This window comes from Leuciscus leuciscus, assembly GCF_965113295.1.
Source record: "Leuciscus leuciscus genome assembly, chromosome: 13".
In the NCBI taxonomy this organism is placed as follows: domain Eukaryota; kingdom Metazoa; phylum Chordata; class Actinopteri; order Cypriniformes; family Leuciscidae; genus Leuciscus; species Leuciscus leuciscus.
In genome coordinates this window covers 28,197,818-28,216,498 of record NC_138737.1, presented here as the reverse complement: position 1 = coordinate 28,216,498, position 18,681 = coordinate 28,197,818, and the positions used below count along the sequence as shown (strand labels likewise).

General features: G+C 45.7%; 1 protein-coding gene across 1 annotated transcript; it reads right to left on the bottom strand.

Annotated features, from left to right (window-relative positions):
• Positions 1-5,661: 5,661 nt before the first annotated feature.
• LOC309512268 (uncharacterized protein) lies at positions 5,662-17,270 on the bottom strand. The gene is made up of 4 exons (XM_082187773.1): positions 16,196-17,270; positions 15,350-15,578; positions 14,137-15,151; positions 5,662-6,198 (listed from the first exon to the last, which is right to left on the bottom strand). The coding sequence occupies exons 1-2, from the start codon at positions 17,256-17,258 to the stop codon at positions 15,535-15,537; spliced, it is 1,107 nt and encodes a 368-aa protein (XP_082043899.1). The 5' UTR covers positions 17,259-17,270; the 3' UTR covers positions 5,662-6,198; positions 14,137-15,151; positions 15,350-15,534.
• Between the last annotated feature and the right edge of the window lie 1,411 nt (positions 17,271-18,681).

Sequence of the window (18,681 nt, the reverse complement as noted above, 5' to 3'; positions counted from 1 at the left end):
TGATGGGGGAAGGCAGGTGGTTCTGGGAGCTGAGGATTCAGCTCGATGAGGTTCGGCGTGGTCTCTGACTTGGCACCCCCTTTCCGGGGATTCCATCTGAAACCTCCAGACACGGCTTTCGTGAGCTTGGCTGGATCGCATCCCGTTGAGTCTTCTGTACAGAATGGAGGCCAAACCTAGTGTCGGGGTGTGGCTGATTACCTGTAGAGATGCACAGCGCAATGTCGGCGGCGTCCAGGCTTGGGCCGCAGATGAAGTGTTCAGAACGGGCAGTTGAGACAGTGCTCGGAGGGCTGTGTTGACAGGAGCAGGGTCAATGAGTTGGACACCCTTTTCCTCAATCCAGAGTTCCAGTTCTGGATCTAAGGTGGAGTTGTAGTTCTTGGAGGATGGGAGTTTCAGTGCTTTTTGGTACTCTTTGCTAGGAAGATGGTACAATGCCAGGCCATCAAGGTGTAGGATGACACCTTTCGGTACTTGAAGTCCCGTATTCTGGTTGAGCATGTTGACACAGCTGGTTGTGTCATGCTGGTCGTGAGTGACGGTGGCTGTGCGCACAGGTGTGTTAGCGAGCCACCTTTCACCTACAATCTCTGCTTGTGTGTTGGTGACTTGCGTGCGAGGCTTGGTTTCGGCGGGGCAGCGTGTATCGCTGACCAGGGGTTGCAACCCGCAGATTTCTTCAGCGTTGTCTCTGAGTAAGGGTTTGCTAAGGCAGAGATAATGAATGTCTTTGGTCATAGTACACAGGTGCAGGTTTGGAGCCGAGTACCGTTGTGTGTCGCTGTCGTGGTAGGCCACCACGTCTGGAGTGCGTATCTTGATGTGGGTGTTGTTTTTCCAAAACCTGACCTTGACAATGTCTGTAAGTCTGTAGGCTTGGCTTGACTCGCTGATGGGTAGGTTTAGGAGAAAGCCCACTTCTCTCTGCTCGGGATCGACGTAGAGTGGGATGGCGCTACCCAGAGAGTAGGCCAGGTGTATTTGTAGAGGGTCAGCCGGCATGGTGATGGCGGAAGCCAGCACAGTTAGCACGAGGCTTAAGGGTATCATTAACGGTGGGCTTCTACCCGTGGCTAGGCTGTCATTGGAGGAGCTAACCTCCCATAGCATGTCTGTTGTTGTGACCAGCTGAGTCGGGGCAAGGTCATTCAATGTTAAACAGAGTTCTGGCGGCAGCCACGGCTCCGAGCAACGCTCCCAGGAACCGTCTGGAGTGGTGGTTGGTGCTTAGGAGTCCCGATTGTGCAACAGTCACTTTCTCAAGTTGGTTGAGCATGTGTTTGACCTTGGCCTCGGCATGAGAGAGGGAGTCCTCTGTCCATTGGGCACTTGTCCAGATGTATTGGGCTACGGAGCTGGGGTAGTGTGCTCTGTAGACCGGGCAGGGCTGGATGAGTCGAACATGCACTTGCTGGGGGTAGGTCCTGCAGTCGGTGATCATGAGTCTCAGTTGTTCTCTCGGTGGCAGCTGTTCTCTGGTTGGCTGACAGCACAGCATGGCGAACCACAGCAGCAACCTGGTACAGACAACAGGGAGAGAGAGAGAGAAAGGGGAGGAAGAAGCCAGCAAGGGTTGTCTTTGGTTGGATAGGGCAGTCTTTTTACTTCGTGGGCGACGCTGCTGGCATGACGCTTGCTTCAGTGTCTCGTCAGTGGCTCTGGTGCTGCGTTGTGCAGCACATGATGCGTCATCGAAATACATTGGCTTTATCCCCCCTTTGCGCCGTGACATTACAAACTTTTGCGTTGTGATGTCAGACGGTGCACAATATAAAATGTTGTTCTTTGCACGCAGCATGTGCCTGGTGTAATGCAGTGGTTTGAGGCACTGGTTGTCAGTGAGTTCATACGGCGTGTGAGGGTGAATAAGGAAAGTCTTTGTGTAGGTGACAGAAGCCCGCATGTCCGTTCTGTTTGTGTTAGCAAACAGTGGAGCCAGCGGAAGTGGCTCTGAGGTAGGCAGTTTATCTGGTAAAGTTCTTATGCTGTGTGTATCTTATGCTTGCCGGAGAGTCAGTGCGGCTTCCGTGCTGGTCGCTCGACCTTGGACATGATTTTCTCTGTACGCCAGCTTCAGGAAAAGTGTGTGGAACAGCAATGCCCATTGTACATGGTGTTTGTCGATCTGACTAAGGCTTTCGATTATGTGAGCCGCTCTGGTCTCTTCCACGTTCTGCAGCGACTCGGTTGTCCGGCAACTCTTTTGGCAATACTCGAAGGTTTCCATGATGGGATGCGGGCAACCGTACAGTGCAGCGGTGCCCGCTCAAATGAGTTTGATGTCTGCTGTGGAGTAAAGCAAGGGTGTGTCCTCGCTCCCACCTTGTTTGGCATCTATTTCTCGGCTGTGCTGCGACGGGCGTTTCCGGATCCAGGTGGGGTTCTGCTGCACACCAGGTGTGATGGCAACTTCTTCAGCCTGGCTCGTCTAAGAGCCAGAACCAGGGTGAAGCGCGTCCTTGTGTGCGAGTTGCTCTACGCAGACGACGCTGCATTCGTGGCTCACACTGAACAAGAAATTCAGGAGATGTGCAATTCTTTTGCCGCTGCCTGCACAGAGTTCGGACTCACTATAAACCTCAGTAAGGCAGTGGTGATGGCTCAGAACGTTCCTGCTCCCCCTCACGTCACCATCAATGGCACAGTGCTGTCGGTTGTCGAAAAATGTGTCTATCTCGGCTCAACTCTGACAGCAAACAACAGCCTTGATGCTGAACTGAATACCAGGATCGGTCGTGCCTCAACAACCTTTGGGCGTCTTCAGTCGCGTGTCTGGAACAACAGCCACCTTTCTCTCAAAGTAAAGGTGCGCGTATATGAATCCTGTGTGCTCTCTGTTTTATTATATGGAAGTGAAACGTGGCCTACATACCGGCGGGAGGAGCACAAGCTTAATGCTTTCCACTTCCGTTGTCTACGACAGATCCTTGGCCTGTCATGGCAGGATAGGGTCCCAAACACCACCGTGCTGAAGCTCACTAACAGCAGTGACCTGTACACCGCAATCCGGAGGAGACGTCTTGGATGGATCGGCCATGTGCGTCGTATGCCGGATGAACGTGTCCCAAAGTCCATCTTCCATGGGGAGTTAGCTGTTGGACATCGCCCTCGTGGCCGACCCAAGCTCCGTTTCAAGGATGTCGTCAAGCGGGATATGAATGTCTTTAACATCAACCCTGACCGATGGCATCATATTGCGGAAGACAGGGCAGCTTGGCGGTCTGCGCTGACAGAGGGCATGACTCTGTCATGCCAAGCTTACATTAGCTTTTGCACATAAAGACGGCATGCTAGACATCGTTTAGATCGGCGCTCGCGCTGCAAAAGGCCTTGATGGATGTCAGTGAGTTCATACGGCGTGTGAGGGTGAATAAGGAAAGTCTTTGTGTAGGTGACAGAAGCCCGCATGTCCGTTCTGTTTGTGTTAGCAAACAGTGGAGCCAGCGGAAGTGGCTCTGAGGTAGGCAGTTTATCTGGTAAAGTTCTTATGCTGTGTGTAATCTTCACTTTCTTTAGGGTGGGTGGGTGGGTTGAAAGTGACCACAGCTTGTTGTTCAGTGCGTCAGGCTTGACGAGGGCATGGGTTTGATCATATAGCTGCAGGTCAGTCATGACCTTTGGGCAGCAGGTGTCAAAGTCTTTGGTGAGCTGTAAGGTGCAGGGTAGCACAGTTGAAACTTGACCTGGTGCTGAGTCTGTGTCTTCATGGCTGGCTGTGGGAGTTCCCGTGAACTCTGTGACCTGAGAGTCTGGCTCTGCAGAAGTTCTCGTGACCTTTGTGACCTGACCGTCTGGCTGTGACTGGAGGGAGTGAAGTTCTCGTACTTGAGCCCAGACTGTAAGCTGTTTCAGGTCCAGTAATGGTTCAAAGCGATCTAGAAGGTGTCTGCCGATGAGGACTAGATGATGGACTAGACTCAAAGGACCAATTGTCAGGTGAATGTGAGCTACCTGTTCAAGCCGGATGTCATTCTGGCTGTATGACTGCACGTTCAGTTCACGAGTTTTTAGGTAAAAGAGTTCGATCTTGTCTCTTAGCGTCAAATTGGAGTCTTTTGAAAAGTTCAGATGAAATCACCATAATGTCTGATCCTGGGTCGATCAGGGCTTCCATGCTCACTTCCTTTTCCAACGTGATGTTCAGGTGGAGTTTTCTGCTCACCCCCTTTTCAATGAGGTTGCCCAGGAACATTGGCATCGAGGCAGGTGTAACGGTCGGTGGGTGGTTGGGACTGGTCTTGTGTAGCTTGCTGCGGGTGCAGATAGCTAAAACATAATTTTCTGGTACCTTAGGATTGTGGTACCTGGTTTGAGGAAGTGTGCTGTCTCGTTCAGGGTGTGCAGCTGTCAGCTGTGGAGCTTGGGTGATGCTGTCACCTTGTGGTGTGACAGTTAGCTCTGTGCTCTGTGGATGACGAGCAGTGTTCGTGGTGCTTGGCTCAGTCAGATGGCAGTTAGACAGGGTTTTGGTTTCAGTTCTAAAGCTTAGACATAAGATGTCTGGTTCGTCTTTCTTGTCTTCTTTGCGAGTTTTTCTGTAAAGGAGCTCTTTCAGCAACCTCAGGATTTCAGCTGTTTCAGACGTGGCTGCACTGTCTTCATCTGTTGTGTAAGAAGACTTGGGCTTACCAGTGTTCTGGAGAGAGTGGTTCCAGGACCGGCTGTCTGGGCTGGGAGTTCTGGACGGCGGGTGATGCTGGTCCCAGAATCTTTCAGAGCGCTTGCTCCGATGCTTTGGATGAGCACCGTCACAGTTGTGCTGCCCTCTGCTGGCCTGGAACGGTTTTGATTCTCTGTGGTAAAGTCTGTGACTGAGGGGTTGTTGGGCACCCTCTGTGTTTAGCTCTGAGCAGTGCTCAGAGACGGAGTAGGAGTGTGGGGTTTCCAGTCGGGCCTGTTTGACGTCAAGTGCCGTGATAAACCCCTTGGTCTGATTCTGGATCAGAGAATTCACGGATCAAAGCTTGTTTTAGCTGTTGGTAGTCTGCTTTGACAGTCTCTGGTTGACGATCCAGAAAACTACACACATCTCTGCTTGAGGTGATTCTTAACAAGTACAATTTGTCCCAAGCTGTCACGTTGGCGACAGTTTGCAGGTGAAAGTCAATGTCTCGAAGGTACGCATGTACACTGTGGTCTCCGGCAAACGTAGGAATGTTTCTGGCCAGCTTGTCAAGGCTTGTGGGAGGAGAGCTGTTGCTGGGGGCCCAATCCATCTGGAGAGGATTCTGACCCTTTACAGCTCCGCCCCCTTTAGCTTTTGGTGTTTGGCTGACAGGCGCGGACTCGCTGGAAGGGGGAAACGGTGTGAGATGTTCTTCCCCTTCCCGGTCACTGTTAAGTCTGTAAGAATGTCTCAGTTCTCTGCGAACAATGTCAAGTTCGTCTCTGAGATCGTGTCTCTGCTGAGTGAGCTGATGGATTTCAGTCTCTGCTCTCTCAAGGAGAGCTTCAGCCCGTTGGAGCCTTTCGTTGAGTTCCTTCCGGGTGTTTTCCTCCGACTGCTGTCTTTGGTTTGTGTCGAGGCGAAGATCTTGCAGGGCATTTCGAAGTCTTTCTACTTCTTTCTGTAGCTCTGGATCTGTGGCGTCCTCTTTCTCGCGCTGGTTCTGGGTCTCGAGGAGGAGCTGATCTAGACGGCTCTTGCTTGAAGCTTAAAGGGATACTCCACTTTTTTTGGAAATGGGCTCATTTTACAACTCCCCCAGAGTTAAACAGTTGAGTTTTACCGTTTTCGAATCCATTCAGCCGATCTCCGGGTCTGGCGGTACCACTTTTAGCATAGCTTAGCATAGATCATTGAATCGGACAGGACCATTAGCATCTCTCTAAAAAAAATGACCAAAGAGTTTCGATATTTTTCCTATTTAAAACTTGACTCTTCACATCGTGTACTAAGACCGACGGAAAATGTAAAGTTGTGATTTTCTAGGCTGATATGGCTAGGAACTATACTCTCATTCCTGCGTAATAATCAAGAAACTTTGCTGCCGTACCATGAGTCCAGCAGGCGTAATGATATGACGCAGTGCCTGAAAATAGGTCTAATAGGTTAGACAAACTTAGTCCCGGTCACGTTGGAAGTTACCGAGCTGGGGACTATTTTCAGGCGCTGCGTCATATCATTACGCCTGCTGGACTCATGGTACGGCAGTAAAGTTTCTTGATTATTACGCAGGAATGAGAGTATAGTTCCTAGCCATATCAGCCTAGAAAATCACAACTTTACATTTTCCGTCGGTCTTAGTACACAATGTAACTACAGAAGAGTCAAGTTTTAAATAGGAAAAATATCGAAACTCTTTGGTCATTTTTTTGAGAGAGATGCTAATGGTCCTGTCCGATTCAATGATCTATGCTAAGCTATGCTAAAAGTGGTACCGCCAGACCCGGAGATGGGCTGAATGAATGAATGAGGCATTTATATGAATGAATGAGGCATTTATATAGCGCTTTCATATGTACTACTGTACACCCAAAGCGCTTTACAATCATATCAGGGGATCTCTCCTCAACCACCACCAGTGTGCAGCATCCACTTGGATGATGCGACGGCAGCCACAGTACAACGGCGCCAGTGCGCTCACCACACACCAGCTATAGGTGGAGAGAGGAGAGAGAGTGATGGAGCCAATTCAATGGAAGGGGATTATTAGGAGGCCATGATTGGTAAGGGCCAATGGGTGGAATGTGGCCAGGACACCGGGGTTACACCCCTGCTCTTTACGAGAAGTGCCATGGGATTTTTAATGACCACAGAGAGTCAGGACCTCGGTTTTACGTCTCATCCGAAGGACGGATGGATGGATTCGAAAACGGTAAAACTCAACTGTTTAACTCTGGGGGAGTTGTACAATGAGCCTATTTCCCAAAAAAGTGGAGTATCCCTTTAAGCGTTGCTGCTTGCTGCTCCAGGTCGATGTTGCGCCGTTCGCTGAGCCTCGCCTGGGCTACGATGTTGTGGGCGACGCTGCTGGCGATCCTGGCCCAGTCTTTGTAGTTGTAGCTTTGGGTAGGATCGGGTGCTATCAGCTCGTCTAGCTCGGTGTCCAGTTGCGTTTGGCTCAGATGCTGCAGGTCACTGGCGTCCTTGGGCATCATTGCTCTCAACCATGTCGAGAGGTTGCCCCCGTGGACTGCTGGACTGGATGAACGGGACATCCTGGCTCACTGTAGGTGAGAGAAGCACAGCACACACACAAAGAGACCAATGCAAGTTCGTTCTAAGGTTAACGAGCTATACTCATACGGGCTATGCCGTTTATGAGAATTTTGGGGCTAACTGATGCAAACAGTTAGACAGTTCGCGGAGCCAATTAACTTGGGTCGACTAAGGACCTGAACTAGAGATTTTGACAGGCAGTAGCCTAGCAGGTCACGTGGTGACACCGGCTGCTGGTGGTCACTCTACTATTTAGCTTCCTTGGTGGCTCTCACAGGTTACTGTCTCTAGGTGAAATGAAAGAAACAAATCACAACAGAACAAAGGATAGAAAAGATCAAAGCGAAACAAAATACTTGAAATGAGATAACAATAGTAACACGGTATGTGTTAGGGAGAATAAGGAGGCCTAAGCCTGCTGCTAGGGTTTAAGATAGGGCCAACAGGTGAGTGGGGGCTATCGGGGTAGAAAACCTAGGAGGAGGGTGTGGCTTAGAGAGAAGAGATGGGCCAAACATTTAAAATATATCCGGGGGAATATCTAGTATTCTGCGGCTTATAGTAAGTGGAATGGGTTTTACTAAATTGAGTTTACCTGCGGTGAATTGAGGCCACTCTGGTGGGAACCAGTGGCTCAGTCAACCTCTCCGACGTGTCCAACACTTGACCGCAGTGTTCTCGGGCAACTTCGTTTTCTCCCTGTACCTCGCTGCGCCCTCTCAAACAACTTGCGACTTTAAAACACAACCTGGCAACACCAAGGTGTCCCCAGCCAGACAACACGGCAAAATTGGGTTTTCGCCCGGAACTCTCAGAGGAGTGGCCCACTTTTAGGCCTCAGTTCGGGTTTATTGTCCCAAAATTGCTTTGTGTGTCGGCTGGTGTGGTTGACCTTTGGGGTGCCAAATTGCTGATCGCAGTTGCGTGCCGCAACGATGGTACGGGATTTGGAAGTGTCCGAAACTCACGCATGGCCACGCGTCAGTAACGCCGGTCGGGCCACTTCGCTTGCGGGAACCCAATCAGAGATTGCTGCAACTCACCACAGTGCAAAGTGCTTACCTAAAAATACATACAAATGGATGAACAAGTGAACTTAACGGGGATTAAGTTTTTTTACTAAACCACATTGAGTAATTAAGTAGGCAGCGATAGAAGTCAAAGGCTTTCCTAAATAATAATAAAACAAAAAGGAAATTATGATAATTGATTGTAATTATCAAAACAACCTACATAAAATAAAGTAAAAAAAAAAAGAAAAGACGGAATGAACCCAGGAGAAGAGGCAGGCCGCAGTAGTGGGTTTGCGCCACAAGGAGGCGTGCTCTTTCAGTCGTGGTCCACCTGATTGTACAGACAACTTAATTAAAATTAAAATTCAAAACTTGTTTAAATTAAAATTTAAAATAAGCAGGTAAGAATTAAAAGGAAAATCAGAATATCCTATAACAACCAACGATAACCGTAAGGTATCATTAATAATTATGAGGTAATCAAAAGGGAAAGGTAGGAAATAAATGCACACTTCAAAAGAGTGGAAGGAGGAAAAAAAAAAAGTGATGCCGACTTAGTATTCACAAGGCCACCCGGTGGCGCTGTTTCCTCCAAGTGAATATCAGTGGCTGACAGACAAACACAATTTAAATTCAAGTTCAAAACGGGTTTAAAATCAAATTTAAATAAGCACGTAAAGGGGATTGAAAAATCAGGATGATATCCTCTAATAATTAACGAGAACAGTGAAGTTTCATTAAAAATTATAAAATAATCGAAAAGGGTAAAAGGAGAAATACACAATTCACAACAGAATTGAAAAGAGAGACAAGAGAGAGACTGAAAGCTTTGAACCGACCTAGCAGGAGACAGCCACTAGATGGCGGACTTCCCTCTAAGTGGGCTCTCACTCAGTGGTTGACTTGAGACACTTAATTTACACTATTATGGTGCGTTCACACCGGACGCGAATAGCGCGTCAGGCGCGAGTGATTTCAATGTTAAGTCAATGCAAAGACGCGTTACGCGCGTAAAAAATTCCTGCGGCGCGAATGAGGCGTAGAGTGCGGCGCGGTAGACGCGAATACGCCTCATTCGAGCGTCAAGTTCGCGCAAATGGCGCGAATTGAGCGTCTGCCGCGCAAATGTTTTATGTAGTGCTATTTGTGCATTCTCGTGTTTGACGCGAATTCGCGTCTGCCGCCCGAGTTGAAAAATCTGAACTTCTGCGTCAATTCGCGCCGCGTTAACCAATCAGGAGCCTGCTTGCTGCTGTCACGTGGTGAAGTGACAGTTTATAATGTTATTTTATGTTTGGCCTCAATAAATTATTTTGTAATATGACTAGAATGCTTGGTGTGCAAAGCAAATCTTTCACATAAAAACTCGATTTCAATATATGAGAGATACTCATTTTGTTTTGAATGCTATTTATTCCATATCTATTCTAGATTATATGAAACATTATTATTCTAATGTAAAGACAACAAACACAATTTAGTGTATAAAAACTTTGTTAAAAAAATCACAGGACAGGTTTCACTTTTGGAGGCTGGCTCCATTTATTATCAAAACTAAAATAAATGTTTAGGTGGGTGGGGGCGAGGGTGAACCTCGTGCCGGGCTGTAGAGCGCGGGCTCGACAGGCATAGACCACTCGAGGCCGAGGCCTTATACGGCCTACGCTGTCCTCGTCAGCGTCCTCACCGTTAGGTCCATCAAACCTAGTTCCTGGAGCAAATTGTGAAACTCCTGAAACCCTCCGGAGGGTCTGGTGGACTCTACGCAGCTGTTTCTGCTCTCCAGAGCATATACGAGCGGTGACTCTCTCGATTAATGCTAATGCTAATGCTCGATAAACATCTAAAAAAGATGGCCGCCAAAACTTTCACCTCTGACGCGCGTAAATTTCGCTTCAAACTTTTGTTTTTACGCGCGTTAGACACGCGAATTAACACAAAGTGGTCAAGCGTCAAACTAGACGCGGCAGGCGCGAATTTGACGCGCTATTCGCGTCCGGTGTGAACGCAGCATTAGACAATTACATTTTAATTCAAATCATGTTTGAATCAAAGTCAAAGTAAGTGTGACCAGTCAACGGCAGGGAAAAATTGTCTAACACGAAACAATATTCGCACAAGCCAAGCTGTAAATGCGAATAATTATTTGGAGCCTAGACATTTAAAGGTAGGGTAGGTAGGAATTGTCTAAAAAACTTCTTTTCCAAATTTGTTTAAACTTTATTTATATATCAATACATAATTAAAATGTAAGTACTCTGAAAAAGGAAGTATAAAAATCGAGTGTCTGTAGACCTCTCACGACTGTTTTAAAGACAGCTCATTATTTCCATTCACTCCACCCCCTCCCTTCTGGGCTCCTTCCAAAGCCACGCCCCCAAAACACATGAACGAGCAACTCCGACCGCTGAACTGGAAGACGCATTATTTACCTGAGACGAGCGGAGAGGAAGGAGCACAGTGCATGTAGTGACATCATGTCAGAATCACATGTAATAAAAAAAATCTAACTTTATCATAATGAATATAAACAAATAAGATGTATTTTAGTACTTACTATCAAGCTAGCATATTGATATTGGTAAAGTTTAAAATATATATTTTTTGATTCGCTAACGAGCTAGTTATATCTATAAGGCAAAGCTAAAAACAGGTTGCATTGATACACGTTTTTCCATTACCATCAGTTACACTGTGATGAAGATGAATTTCGTGTAAGATTCATAACATATATGGTGTTCTGCATGTAAGAGTTTCCATAATGAAAGAATTGATGACTCTGATGACTACACTCCAGAGACAAGTACCGCATCGTCAGCTCGAGGACAGGTCCGGGGTCGAGGGCGAAGCAGAGGAGGTCGTGCAAGAGGCCGTGCAACTAGGGTCCAAGGATATTGACACGCGTTTTATTTCTTTGTTTATCCAAAGACTTTTTGTTCATTACCTTTTCTAGTACTGTCTTCCTTTTTTGCCCTCGCTAACTGCATATGCCAGTAATGTGAATTTTGATTGCTCTTTCTCTGCCATTGTTTTGCTATTCCTCTGCCATTTTTTTGCTATTCCTAGGTTCCGTGCCTCTTGAATTTCTCAAATCAAACGGGTGCGCGCAAGTGGGCAGATCCTGTGTGGCAAAAGGGTGGTTGCCATGGTTGCGAGAGAGTGACAGTCGCCTAAGCCAATCCTTTGTTTCGTCCCGAATGGAAATAATGAGCTGTGTTTAATGCAGATTAAACGGTCTAGAGTCACTCGATTTTTATACTCTTTTTTTCAGAGTACTTACATTTTAATTATGTATTGATATATATAGAAAGTTTAAACACATTTGGAAAAAAGTTTTTTTATAAAATTCCTACCTACCCTACCTTTAATTCAATAATAACAGGGAAATAGACATTCGCAATAAGAGAGCATTATCTGGAACGGCCACTAGGTGGTGGACTTCTAAGTGGGCTGTGCTGGGATTTAATTTAAGTTTTAATTCAAATCTTGTTTTGAACCAAACTCAAAGTAAATGTACCAGTCAAAAGCAGAAAAATGTGTCTAACATGAAATAATATTTGCACAAGCCAAGCTGTAAATGCGAATAATTATTTAGTGTTTAGACACTACTGTACTTAGCCTATCACAGGGAAAAAGAATTTAGTGGTAAGAGAGCATTATCTTATACCGACCACGAGATGTGGTAGTTGCGCTCGTGTAGGCGGAAATCAGAAGGCGGGGCGTAATTGGAGATTGTAAAACTTAAGGTATGCCCTCTGGTGTTTAGTCAGTGGAATTACACCCAATTTTCATGTGATTCAAAGCTAAGGGCTTTCAGCTCGCGTCACGTCCTGATTTTCTGCAACAATCACAAATAGAAAAACAATTCAGATCTCAGCGGATCTTTCTGTGTCAGTTAACTGCACAGAAGGGTGTCTGCAGGATTCTTTTCGCTGCAAAAACACACAAATGCACTCGCGGGGGACTCGCCCCGATCAGACTTACGTCTCGCACTAGAAAGAGATTCCTTCGTCTTAATAGGCGGTTTATTAATATTAACATGTACACTGCAAAGAGTTTGTTTCGTCTTTACAGGCACAGGTTCATATTATGGACTGCAGTTTACTCACATTTAACAGTGTTAAAATTGTCTAGGCATATTTTAGCAACTTGTTAAAAATGTAACGTTACCGACTTCGGCTTTTTGCCTTATTCAGTTAGGAGTGAGTTCGTGTTTTTGCGACTTATCTCACAATTTCATAATTTCATAACGCACAAAAATTATAAATAACCATATAAACAGATTGAAACTGAATTGCTCATAAAACAATAGTTTGAGATGCCCCGCATTTTCCTCCACCAAAATACTGTAAGAACACTGGGTTGTACATTAACAAATAGCTCAAATGATCTACAGGGAATTTTAATAATTCATCATGAATATGATTCATATTTTGCATATTACAGTTACCTTAATTTATCGAAGCTGAAATCGATATATGAATGATTACCATAACGGGTTATGGTTCGTCATTACTACATCGATAGTCTTATTTCAAATCGAAGTTATGGGATAACTTTTAATGGAATTAATTTAGTTATCAAACAATCTGTTTGTCCAGCAAACATTAAACGTAAGATTAACTTATCAACTTCTCAAAGAAAATTATCCTTCTTACAAACGCAAGAAAGAGTATCTTTTTCTGGCCTTGAAAAAAACCAACTCTCTGTGTTTATAAAATTAGGTTACTGAAGTCGTAACAAGATAAAGCATGTAGCTTAAGATCAAAACATCTTCATTGACTTTGTTAAATGAGCATTGAGACAATCAGGAATATATGGAATTTAATAATTGAACTAATGAATACATAACTACGATTCACACAGAGTAAATATGTATGTATATACAGAACACGTAAACAAATACAAGACTAAGCGAATAACGAAAATGCGAGAGAGAGAGAGAGATTGGACAATGAGAGAGATGAGACCGGAAAATGAGAGATATGAGAGAAAGTGAAACTATACATGTGCGATCAAAGAAAGATCACAGTTACGCAAAATCACAGGCCAGGTAACCTTTGAGAGACAACAAGAAATCAGATTACATTAAAAGTTCAATAAACTTATCTTGCAAATTGGTTCTCTTTGTTGCTGAAGAACGCAGGGTCGTGCGTGTGTTTCCTTAGGAGCAGGGCGTGCTCTTTCGTGTCTTCCGGTGCGAGCAGACTCGCGCGAAGTTTAAAGGTTCACCGAACGTGGTTACCAAATAAGTGATTCAGAGTTCATCTCCCTTTGTGGAGGGAGAGGCAAATATGGAAATAAACTTAGTAAAGGAAAGAAAAGATAGGTCGGGAGTGACGCAGAGTTGCGCGTGGGTTTCCTTAAGAGCGGGGCATGCTCTTTCGTCTTTTCCTGGCGAGCGCGGGATGTTCAAGTCTCTTTAAAGTTGAGGTTGCCGGCTACGTTCGCTTCACTGAACGTAGGTAGAGTCCAAAGACGAAAATAAAGAAAAGACTTAAAGGAAATAAAAGAGAAAATGGAGAATGCTCCCTAAAAGGGAGCCATGGACCTTGAAAACCTCTCACAGAAAAAGTGCTCTCCGAGAGACTTCAGTGTCAGCCTCTTATGGAGAGGATGGGTTCACGCCTCTGTTCGCACGAACAACCAATGAACGTCCAAAGATCTGAAGCGGGAAAAATGTCCTTTGTCTCTGGGGGAGACACCCACTCGTGGGAGTTATGGTGTTGTCTTAATACTCTAGTAAGACGATTCATATAGTAATAATCATATCATTGCAAACTATTATCGAGATTCAACTCCGTTAAGTCTCAAGATTTAAAATGATATAAAACATGTCATATGAAAGATTATAGGAATACACAAAGTTACCTAAGATATACATAAGCATTTTAAAGTTTGTTACATGGCTAGAAATAAGGCTTACCCAAACTGTGATGTACACTACATTTACATTACATTTTACATTTAGTCATTTAGCAGACGCCCTTATCCAAAGCGACTTACAAATTAGGACTAAATTCAGCGAGTCATCATAAAGAGGCAAAAGCAACAACAACGCAGGAAGTGCTCAAAATACGAAGTTCAGGTATTATTCAGAGTAGCATAAGCCTGATAAGTGATGTTTCAAAGGGAAAGGATTATTTTATTTTTTTTATTTTTATTTTTTTTCTCTATAAGGTTAAGTGCTCACGGAAGAGATTGGTTTTCAGCTGTTTTTTGAATGTTGTCAGGGATTCTGCATTCCGGATGAGTGTGGGGAGAGCGTTCCACCAGCATGGAACTGTAAATGAGAATGTTCTGGAAAGTGATTTTGTGGCTTTCTGTGATGGAACCACGAGACGTCGCTCGTTGACCGATCGTAGGTGTCTGGTAGGGATGTAGACTCGTAGGAGTGAGTGAAAGTAGGAGGGAGCTGAGCCTGTGATAGTTCTGTAAGCAAGCGTCAGTGCCTTGAACTTGATGCGAGCAGCTAGAGGTAGCCAGTGCAGAGAGATGAACAGAGGAGTGACGTGGGCCCTCTTGGGCTCGTTGAAGACAAGACGAGCTGCAGCATTCTGGATCATCTGTAGGGGTTTGGTCGCACATGCTGGGAGTCCAGCCAGAAGGGCATTGCAGTAGTCAAGCCTAGAGATGACCAGGGCCTGGACGATAAGTTGTGTTGCATGCTCAGTTAGGAAAGGCCTGATCTTCCTGATGTTGTGCAGTGCAAACCTGCATGATCGAGCTGTCTTTGAAATGTGATCTGTGAAGGTCAGCTGGTCATCAAACGTTACTCCAAGATTTCTGACCGATCTTGATGGGGTGATTAATGATGACTCTAGGTGGATGGTGAAGTCGTGCTGTAGAGATGGATTGGCAGGGAGGACGAGAAGCTCAGTCTTTGCCAGGTTGAGCTGCAGGTGATGTTCCTTCATCCATGTGGAGATGTCCGCCAGACAGCTTGAGACCCGTGCAGCTACTGTGGGATCATCTGGTTGAAAGGAGAGGAAGAGCTGTGTGTCATCAGCATAGCAGTGGTAGGAAAAACCGTGTGCCTGTATGATGTGTCCCAGTGATGTGGTGTAGATGGAGAAGAGGAGGGGACCAAGAACTGAACCCTGGGGAACCCCTGTGGTCAGCTGATGTGCTCTGGATACCTCGCCTCTCCATGCGACCTTGAAGGACCTACCTGTGAGATAGGACTCAAACCAGTGGAGTGAAGTTCCTGTGATGCCCAGTGATGAGAGGGTGGACAGAAGGATCTGATGATTCACCGTGTCGAAGGCAGCAGACAGATCCAGGAGAATGAGGACTGAAGATTTGGAAGCAGCTTTTGCGATCCGTAGGGCTTCTGTGACTGACAGTAATGCAGTCTCAGTTGAATGTCCTTTCTTGAAGCCAGATTGGTTGACATCCAGCTGGTTGTTTAGAGACAAGAAGGATGTTAGTTGGTTGAAGACAGCTCTTTCAAGTGTCTTCGCAATGAATGGTAGGAGAGAGATAGGTCTGTAATTCTCTACCAATGATGTGTTTAGCGTTGGTTTTTTGAGCAGTGGAGTAACCCGAGCCTGCTTGAATGCTGTAGGGAAGGTGCCAGTGTGGAGGGATGAGTTGATGATGTGTGTGAGTGATGGTAGAAGTGTGGGAGAGATGGCTTGTAGAAGGTGTGAGGGGATGGGGTCAAGCGTGCAGGTGGTAGGGTGACTGGAGAGGAGAAGTGTAGATACTTCTTCCTCGGTTAGCGAAGAAAAGGAGGACAGAGGGGTATTGGCTGTGGAAGGGGTCGGTCTGGGTTCCTGTGTGTGTGGAGCTGAGAACTGACTGCTGATAGCTGTTGTTTTGTTGGTGAAGAAGGTCGCAAAATCGTCAGCAGTTAAGGAGGAGGCGGGAGGTGGTGGAGGTGGACAGAGGAGAGAGTTGAATGTCTTGAAGAGTAATCGTGTGTTGGAGGAGCTGTTGATCTTGTTGTGGAAGTATGAAGATTTTGCAGCATGAACATCAACAGAAAAGGAGGAGAGGAGAGATTGATACATACTCAGGTCAGATGCATCTTTTGATTTGTGCCATTTCCTCTCCGCTGCCCTGAGTTCGGTCCGGTGTTCCCGAAGAACCTCAGATAACCAGGGGTTAGAGGGAGTAGTGCGTGCTGGCCTGGTGGAGAGAGGGCAGATAATGTCTAGAGAAGAGATTAGAGTGGAGCATAAGGTGTCCGTTGCGGTATTCACATCCAGAGATGAGAATTGTGAGGGTGGGGGAAGAGAGGATGACACGGCAGAGGAGAGATGGGAGGGGGAAAGTGAGCGCAGGTTTCGTCTGAAAGTGACTGGTGGTGGGGGTGGGGGTGCAGGGGTAGAGAGTTGTAGACTGAAAGTAATGAGGAAATGATCTGAAACGTGGAGAGGTGTCACCAGGATGTTTTCTGTGGTGCAGTTGCGTGTGTAAACCAGGTCCAGTTGGTTGCCTGATTTGTGAGTAGCTGTGGTGATAAGTCGTTTGAGATCGAAGGAGTCTAGGAGAGAGGTGAAGTCTGTTGCATGTGGCTTTTCGAGATGAATGTTGAAGTCACCGAAGACTAGAAGTGGGGTGCCGTCCTCAGGGAAAGTGGACAGCAGCACATCCAGCTCATCTACAAAGTTACCCAGCTGACCTGGGGGGCGATAAATGACTACAATATGGATTTTAATGGGAGTTGTAAGTGTAATAGCATGATATTCAAATGAGTTGTTGTTGCATAGAGAAGAGAGCGTGGAGTATTTGCAATTGTTAGAAACGAGAAGCCCTGTACCCCCACCTCTCCCAGACTGGCGAGGGGAGTGGGAGAAGGAGAAATTGCTAGAGAGAGCGGCAGGGGTTGCTGAGTCTTCTGGACGAATCCAGGTCTCAGTCAGCCCCAAGATACTAAGAGTAGAATGAGATGCAAAGGCTGGAATGAAGTCAGCTTTATTGACTGCTGACTGACAATTCCATAGACCCACGGAAAGAGAGAGAGGAGTATGTGAGGATGTGGGGATGGGACGCAGATTGGCAGTATTGCGCTGCCTATTGCGCGTGATGAAAGGACGGTGCCGAGAGATAACAGGAATGTATTGAAAGCACATGTTGATTAAGGTGAACAATAAGGTAAGTAGAGGGAAGAGAAGATACGTAAGTGCCTTTCTGGTGTCCTTGCTCGGTGGAGTCGCGCAGGTAGAGTCGCTGGTCTTTTCCCGAGTCGGTCTTCACACGAGGAGGCTGAACACGAGAGCTGAACGCTTCCGCTGACGCTTCCGCGACAGCACGCAAATTACACAGATATACGGATAATGCTTTCACCGCTTGAGTGAGTACAGCGGTTTCGGTCGGGCAATTAAGTGTAAATAACGCGAAAATGTGGCAATTCCAACCTGCTAGGAGCAAAGGCTTAAGTGCAAATGTAACAATAATTTTAATTTTCACTCGCGGCTGTTGTTAATTGTGCCAACTCTAAAATACAGAATTATGTGAAGTTAAAAATACAAAATAACAAGAGGATCGAAGATAGGCTTACCTTGACTAAAATACAACAATGAAATAACAGGGTGAACAGAGTATTCTGGCAAAAACACTTGCGCGTTCTTGCTCTGCCTCTAGTATGCTTGTCGCTGGTCCTGCTGGAATGATCTGAAATGTCTCTATTTAAAGCTATTCTTACAGATGCTGTTTCGGTCGGGCAATTAAGTGTAAATAACGCGAAAATGTGGCAATTCCAACCTGCTAGGAGCAAAGGCTTAAGTGCAAATGTAACAATAATTTTAATTTTCACTCGCGGCTGTTGTTAATTGTGCCAACGCGTCTCTCTAAAATACAGAATTATGTGAAGTTAAAAATACAAAATAACAAGAGGATCGAAGATAGGCTTACCTTGACTAAAATACAACAATGAAATAACAGGGTGAACAGAGTATTCTGGCAAAAACACTTGCGCGTTCTTGCTCTGCCTCTAGTATGCTTGTCGCTGGTCCAGCTAGTTGTAGTAAGGCAGTTGCCAGAGAAAGTTAGTGAACATTCTTAAACCAAAACATTTATGATTCAAGGCTACGCATTAGAAAACTACACCTCTATTATAAAGCAAAAACTAATCTCACATGCATAATGTACTTATTAAAGGATATTCTATCCTAATTTTAAACACAAAGGGATGTTTGTGTGTGTGTGGGGGTGTGATGTCACGTAGCAGGAGAATGTTTCGTTATCTCCTGGGTGCAGAGAGGAATGTTAGTTTCAGGTTCTGGAGTGTCTCTGAGGTGCAATTTAGTGTCGTAAAAGTCTATTTGCTCCAGTATCTCTGGAGCCGACGTATGATATATATTTGGGAGTCAGGAGGTTACAAGCTTTAGTAAGCTTAGCAAAGAACGTTTTGGGAAGGAATGTGCTTAGAAAACACAGAAAGTCCGAATTTGTTCATTCAGAATAAAACGAACGAATGATTCATAGCCCATATATGCTACACATTATTAAAGCATTTATTAATGGAATTTATGAACCTTATTGTAAAGTGATGTA